The 7717-nt window shown below is 50.9% G+C and overlaps 1 protein-coding gene across 2 annotated transcripts in view; it reads left to right on the top strand.

The window, feature by feature from the left end:
* Positions 1-644: 644 nt before the first annotated feature.
* ETFA (electron transfer flavoprotein alpha subunit) overlaps positions 645-7717 on the top strand; it is a 72687-nt gene continuing 65614 nt past the window's right edge. For both annotated transcript variants that reach the window (XM_019504420.1, XM_019504419.1), the window contains exon 1: positions 645-743. In XM_019504420.1, the coding sequence (XP_019359965.1) occupies positions 705-743 (39 nt within the window). In that variant the 5' untranslated portion in view covers positions 645-704. The remainder of the gene's footprint in view (positions 744-7717) is intronic.

The raw sequence follows: 7717 nt of genomic DNA, 5'->3' as shown, positions 1-7717 counted from the left end.
TTCTTGGCCCAGTCCAAAAAATGTGTCCTTTCTTCTCCAGTATGAACACAATGAACAATTTTCTCCTTTCCCTAAGCAACTCCTGAGGCATATTTTGGACACGAAGTGCACACATGGTCATTATTAGCAGTCTGTTCTGTCATCTTGTCTCTGCCTAAGACAAATGCTCCGGCTCCTTGTGAAACGCCTGCATTAGGCTTGAGGGCCACGGTAGGCAGGCCGGCAGCTCAAGAAAAGTTGGAGCAGGTGCTTCATGCCAGGGGCCTTGTGCCGCACCAGAGAACGGAACAGGCCCAGGGCATCGCTTCCATCGGGGGGAATGTATCATGGGCAATAACCCCCGCTCCTCCCCGCTTTCAACTTGTGCCTTCAAGCACGAGCAAAATTGCGATCACACGGAGCTGGGACATTTGCTGGTCTATGCGGCTGCGGCTGCGGCTGCACGGGCGCTGCTCCCTCCCCGACACCCGGCAGGGGCCGCCCCGCAGGACAAGACGGGACTGGACAGGCCGGGTACGCGGACCCACGCGGGGCAGTTACTAGCACCGAGACCGCCCCGCCCCCGCATCTGCCAATTGGCTGCGCGGGCTGCCCAATGGGGAGGCAGGCTGCTCCCCCGATCCTGGTCCCCATTCCTCGCTGCTCTCGCGAGACTTCCTCTTTGCTTCACGGGTCTGGGCCGCGTCTGGCGACAGGCATCCACCATGCTGCGGGGCGCCGGGGCGCAGCGCCTGCGGCGGGCGGTGAGTGAGGCCGGAGTGCGGGGGGCGTCGGCGCTGTGCTGGGGCGGGGCGGGGGCTGCCCGTGCTCGGCTGTACCCGGACCACGCGCCCTCCACTGGCCAAAGGTCGCGCTGTGGCGCATGCGCGCCCTCTCCCACCAGCAGAGGCGCGGGGAGGAGGCTGGAACTTGCCTTAGGCCCTGGGGACAGCCCCTGCGGTCCCGCAGCTCGGTCCTGGCAGGGAGCGGGGCTGTACGCGCGGTGCCGTGTGTGGGTGCGTTGCCCACCGGCTGGTGTGGTGCACAGTTGGGAGGAATTACTTCTCTGGTACTTTTCTGGTTAAAAAAGTCCCCGGGAACATCCTGGGAGTAACACAGGTGTGTGAGTGGTAGAGGTGCACGGATACATCGGTATCGGTGCCAATAAAAGGAAAATTGACATTTTGGTTGATGTGGCTGATAACATTGCTAATAAATGCCGCAGCCCAGCAGCTCGGAGACCAGTGTCAGGCCAGTAGGGGGGAAGGGGCTGGGGGGGCAGATTGAGGCCCCCCATGGTGAGGGAGGGAGGGAGTGGGGCTGGGGCAGGTGCTGCGCAGTGGGGGCAGGGTGCGGGACAGAGCAGCACCTTGTCCAGGGGGATGGGGAGGGAAGCAGGTGGCTCCTGCTGCTACACCCCTCCCACCCCCCCAGGGGAGGCACTGGGGGCATGTGCCCCTGAATCTGTGCATGGGGCAGGGGCAGGCTGCATGCTGTGGGCTGCATCAGCCTCTTCCCAGCAGGGGGGCTGGGCCCAGGCTGTGCCCGGGGCAGGCAGGGGCGGGCAGTGCCGCTGGGAGGGGGTTTACAGGGTGGCTACAGTGAATTTTGGGGTATCTGTAGTTTCCCCCCCCATAGCTACTGCTCCCAGTGCTGGTGCTGCCTGCCCCACCCTTCCCTGAGCGCAGTCCAGGCTTAGACCCCCTTCTGGGAAGAGGCTGCCACAGCCGCGGCCCTGAGCGGGCATCCTGCCCTTGCCCCATGCACAGATCTGGGGGGCACATGCTCCCTGTGCCTCCCCCAGGGGTGCATGCAGAGGTGGGAGCTGCCCCTCCCCTGCCCCCCTGCCATGCCCCTGGATGAACTGCAGCTCTGTCCTGTGTCCCTTCCCTCCCCTCCCCTCTTTCCCACAACAGACTTAGCAGTCAGATGCTACTCTCCAAGATGCAGGGCTGCAGATCAGTATCAGCTGATGTGGCTGGTTAATAATCGGCTATCAGTATCAGACCAAAAAATCTGTATCAGTCCACCCCTAGTAAGTGCAGTGTGTTGTAATCCAGGATCGCATCGTTCATGGAAAGGAGCTGGCTGCAGCTGAAAAACATTCTGTGCTTGGTCATACTAAGAATTTATAGGAGGATGTGTGAATGCATCTGTGCCTGTCTGTCTGTTCAGGCTTAAGCTTTATCAAATGTTGTCATGACAGTGTAAATGGCTTGGGGGTCCTTACATTAGGACTTTGCCAAGGTAAAGAACATATGTTTATTCTGAGCCATAGCAAATTATTTACTACATATTGCAATGTGTTCTGTGTTCAGGCTTGTATGTTACTAAACTACAGCCAGATGAAGGGTTGAGATTACTTGGAATGCATGGGGAACGGTGTCTTCATGCTCATCCAGTCTATGCTTTGGAGAAAGATGGTGGCAGGAGGCTAAGGATATATATTATCTATGCTGCATGCCTGGTGTGCCCTGAGAGGAAAGTTCCTGAGCACACCCCATCCACTTGTTCATGCATGTTAAAACTCTTCTCCTTAGCATAGCAGCTTGCAAGAAGTTGGTCTCTGGCATGCTTGAGAGCAGCCACAGGGACATCACTGGAGCAACTGTGCTGCCAAATTCCAGGTTTTTGTGCATCAGTGGGAGTAGGTGGTGAGCCATACTGTTACTGAGGTAGAGTCTTTGCTAGGGAGGCCAGGAATATAATGTTCATGTGCCCTTAAACTCCACTGATCCCTCTGCAAGCTAGTGATAATGTCATAAGTTTAATTAAAGTTTGTTTTGTTTAAAAAAGAAAAACTTTAGAAACTCTTGGCTAGAAATTGCTGTAAAAGTGGAAAGCATTGATTATGGACAGGTGAATCAGTTTGGTCAGAAATTAATAACACTTAACAATTTTAAGTTCCACAAAGAGGAGTTACAAGGTTACATACTTTTTTTCAGCATTCACACCTCCTTGAATTCATAAGACAAGTTAAACCAACAAAACTGTGACCCAAACTCTCTTCCCTGTGAACTTTTAAACTGACAAATAGGAGGAGGAACCAGTAACTCCAAAATATTTATTCTGTATTAATACAGAAAAGGGGCAGAGAATTTTAACTAAGAAATATGCTGTATTGTAACTGGCATGGGCATTAAATATAAGTGTAGTATATAGTGTTTTTGTAAATGAAAGCTGTAACTCTCTCATTGAGGGCTGAAGTACTGCAGGTTCACTTTCACTTTGTGGTGTAAGAGTGTGTACATGGATAGTGACCTTGAAGCAGCTGACTTGTTGTAGAACCCCATACTTTATCTCACACAGCATATTAATCTGATTGTGTGCCCGTGCTGTAAGAGTACCAATTGATATCAAGGAAAGTGGATTTTCAGCTTGCTGCCTGTCAAGGAATGTCCATTGGTTTGCTAGTAGCAGGAAGGCATAGTCCAGTGCAGGCCAGCCCTTTTGGCAGGAGTGCCTCAAGCCCTGCACTCTCCAAAGTGCCACTCCAGTCTTCTTCTGGGCTAGGGACAGACATTCAAAAAGCTGGAGCCTGAACTGATTCAATCTTTGCAGGTTAGTCTAACCCAGTGGTTCTTAACCTTTTTAGATTGCGGACTGGCATACTGCAGACTGGAAGTGACCGGCATACTGCGGACCAGAAGCCAACCCCTTTTTATACTCAGTATAAGAAGGGGTTGGATGCCAGTCCGCAGTATGTCGGTCACTTCTGGACTTCCAGTCTGGCAGCCAGCCCTCCTGCAGACAGGCAGCCAACCCTTTGTAGCCCGGTACCGGGCTGCAGCCGGGGGCTTGGGAACCTCTGGTCTAACCTGCCTAGGTTGAACCAATTTGCAAATGAATAGTCATTCAGGAAATGCAGGCACTTGCCTGCAGTGGCTCAGGTCAGAAGCCAGGGGGCTCTAGAGCAGCCCTCAGCTGCAGAGAAGTTGTGCTGGTGGGGTGGGGAGGGCATGGCCAGGTCCTGGCAGTAGCCTCAAGTGTACTGGCCAGGGAGGAGATCTAATTCCCCCTTCCCTGTCCCATTGGCGTAGACCCAAGCTGGTGTCTGCCTGGTGCTCCCCCTTTGCCATTGCAGCAGGTGGGGCAGGGGCATGGCCAGGTGCCAGCTGGCATGGCCCCTGAGGCAGCGGGGCAGGGAGAAGGTTTATTTCTCCCTCTGCCCCCGGAGGACTACAGTCGGTGTGTGCCAGCCCTGACTGTCTCTGCTGATTGCTGCCTGCAAAGGGCGAACGGTGGGATAAGCCCCCTTCCAGCCCCCTCCATGAGATGCCGGACAGAGGCAGGAAATAACCTCCCTCGCTACCCTCTCACCTAAGGAGGCCATGCTGGCTGGCCTCTGGCCATGCCTCTGCCCCTGCCCCTGGAGCAGTGAGCAACTCTGGGTCAACGTGCCCTCTCATGGTTTCCTGAGAGCTCAAGCCTTTTCCTGGCGGGGGGATACACTGCAGGTGGGGGCAGGGTGGAGCAGGGCTGGCAAAGTTGCCATAGACTGTGTGGGGAGAGCAGCACCGGAGCTTGGAGGGGTGGCCATAGCCCCCCAAGCCCTTCCTAGCGCTGCTGTCTCTCGCCCCGCGCAGTCTGTGGCAGCTCTGACTGCCCTGCAGCACAGCCCCACTTCCAGGAAGAGACTTGCAGTCTCCAGGAGACCATGATGGGCTGCTGTCCCCATCATGGTCCCTGTCCCCGTGCTGATCCAGCGACAGGGGCGCAGTCAGAGGCCAGTCGGCATGGCTCCCTTAGGTGAGGGGGCTGGGGAGGAGTTATTCCCCCCCCAGTGCCTGGCAGAGTGGGTAGAGAAGGGGCTTATTCCACTGCTTGCCCCACTCAGGGAGTGATCAATGGCAGTGTTTGGGGCTGGCAGACCCTGGCTGTGGTCCCCTGGGGGCAGAGGGGGGAATAAACCCCCTTACTGCCCCTCTGCCTCAGGAGGCCATGCCAGCTGGCATCTGGCTGTACCCCTACCCCTGCCACTGCAGTAGTGAAGGGGTAGCACCAGGCGGACCCAAGCTTGGGTCTGTGCTTGTGGGGCAGGGAAGGCGGAATTAAACCCCTCCCTGGCCAGTTCACTTGAGGCTGCTGCTGGGGCTGGTCACACCTCTGGTGCTGGATGGAGCAGCCAGTGGAGAAATGCCGGGCAGGGGTTGCTGCACCCCTGTCTGTCAGACCCCACAGGGGTCCATGCTTGTGGGACAGGGGAAGGAGTGGGGAATATGCCTCTTCCCTGCCTCCTTAGCTTTATGCGGGCTGGTGTCTGGCCGTGCCCCCACCGCTGCTCTGGCTTGGGAGCAGAGAGGTGGGGCCAGCCTTGCTCTCCTGGAGCGGAGAACACAGCCCTGCCCAGCCCAGAGAGTATGCCTAGCTGATGGGGGACTGGTTTAAGTTCAACCAGGAAGGGGTCTGGGACAGAAGTTTCATAAACTGGTTTGAGCTCAGTCAGTTAAGTCTGGTACTATGTTCAACCAGGTTTGTCTCAAACTGGTTTTGGCCATTTTGAAACTGGTTTATATGCACTGAAGTTATGTTCTGTTACAGGTTTAAACTGGTTTTAGATCACTTAAACTGGTTTATGTGTAACTTCTGTCCCTAGCCCTGTTGCCCAGTCTACTACTCTGTTTATGCTACCTGCCTGATCTGCTGCTCTGCTTTCTGCTTCTGTCCCCTCCCTGATCTTCTGAATACCACACGCAGAAGCTGCCTGTGGCACTTGTGCCACACTTGTGCCCTTCTTTAATCTGTGTTCCCTGGCAAACATTACATTTGTCGTGAATAATGCATTCATTGCAAAGTAACTACCATATTTTCTTGAATATAAGAGGACCCTCTAATAATTAGATTTTATGTATGGAACATTTATACATTTGTTATAATTCTCCAGGTATAAAAACTAAGCTTTGGAGGCTTGCTTCAAACCCAGTGCTACAGCAAAGAAAATAAATGTGGGGCTCAGATAGCCCCCTTCCCTTCTCCCCCTTCTTTACTGTCAGACCTTGTTCTCCCTGAGCACATGGAAGTGAGGAGCAAATTTGAAAACACTGACCTTGAAATAAACATAATTTATCATGTAGACAAATTACTACAGGTACCTCTAGACTTCGTTCATCCAGAATGGATACACTTTACCTTTTTTGAAACTGCTGCAAGATTTAGCACAGGTACTCCATAAGTGCACTTTTAAGCACCATGTTTGTAACTTACTTATATGTACTTACTATACATGCCAAAAGGTTCACAAGTCCGCATATAATAGAGCTGTGCGAAGCTTCTGGTGCTGATTCGATTCGGAGGAGATTTAGCCTGATTCGGCAGCCGAATGTTGAAATCCATATCAAATCTTTACAAATGGGTCCCGGTAAAAGAAGTTTGAGAACCGCTGTTTTAGATGAGGCATACTGGGCTATTGTTAGTTGCTGTTGTTTTAAATTAATGCGCCAGTAACTTTCTAAAATATTGCTTTCTGCATACTTTATCTCAAACATATATATTGACGTAAAATAACAGCACTTCTCATTGTTTGGGTAGGGTTGAGGAAAATAATTTTTATTTCTATCAGTAAGTTTCTCTTACATTGCATCTTTCTTTTGCCATTGATTCTTTGAACAAACCTCTCATCATGTTTTTAATTTTGTAGCAAAATGTATTTATTCAGACTATCTCTTTAAAAAAAGATATGATATATCTGTGCTAAGTTTCTTGTAAACTTGCTCTTTTCCCATTCAGAATTTTGATTATGCATGCCTTTGTTTTGTGGGATCTTTTCCTTTTGGTTAATAACTTAACTTTGATGTTTCAGTGGTCTGTATTTTGCCCTTTCTTTTTGTTTTAAATATTGATTTTTGTGGTTATTTATCTTTAACAAATATTGTCCCTTCCCTTGTATGAAGACTTTCAGACAAATATAACCTCCCCCCTTTTTTTTCATATCCACCATTCTAGCTTCCCTAAGGCTTTCTCAAAACTTCCTGTTAAAAGGTTCTCTTCATCTCAGTGTGCAACAGCATGATGCATCATTGTGAATAGTCCAGTCAATACCTTTTAACAAAATTCTGAATCCTGATTTGCAAGAATTATTGCTTGGGAACGTCACCATTTATTTCAGAGACATGGGGGCTCATGTAGTCACTTAATGTTTTAGTTCCCCAGACTTCTGGGGTTCTTTCCAAGGCCTTGAGGGTGAAAGCCCTCATATTATCTTTCTGCACGGAGATTCTAGCAGATCATTCTTGCTTCTGGTGGGGAAAGGAAAGGGAGGGGGGAATTCATATCTAAGATTCCCTTGTGTTTTTTTTGTATCGCTGCCATCTTTTGGCCTGCTGCAGCTTCTTTTCATGCATATGTTAGCACGGCTATTTTGTTATTTGAGCTGTAATCCTACTTGAGTGCGTATTATTATATGACTGCTTGATACCTGGGGAGAATCTTTGGAGTAGGGGTAAGATGTGGTATTGTAAAGAGAACATGTGCAAATAAGGAAGTGCCCTAGAAGGGTAACAATATAGCTGTGTTAACAGGTGCAACAAAAGAAGCTGTATGGGGTCAAAAAGACAGTAGTCATGTGCCAGGATGAGGTACCTGGTACTAGATGTGCAGATAATGACCGGCTGTTGTCATATATGGTCATACTGACAAAGATAGATGGGGAGAGAATTTAATTCCACATCCTTTGGAAAATAAGGTATTGTGTTTAATGCAGTCTCATAGTTTCTAGGGTCGGAAGGGACCTGAGCAGATC

This window comes from Gavialis gangeticus, unplaced genomic scaffold (genome assembly GCF_001723915.1).
Source record: "Gavialis gangeticus isolate Ggan-Ray unplaced genomic scaffold, GavGan_comp1, whole genome shotgun sequence".
In the NCBI taxonomy this organism is placed as follows: domain Eukaryota; kingdom Metazoa; phylum Chordata; order Crocodylia; family Gavialidae; genus Gavialis; species Gavialis gangeticus.
Note: the sequence above shows the minus strand (reverse complement) of the source record. Positions and strands in the feature narration are given on the sequence as shown.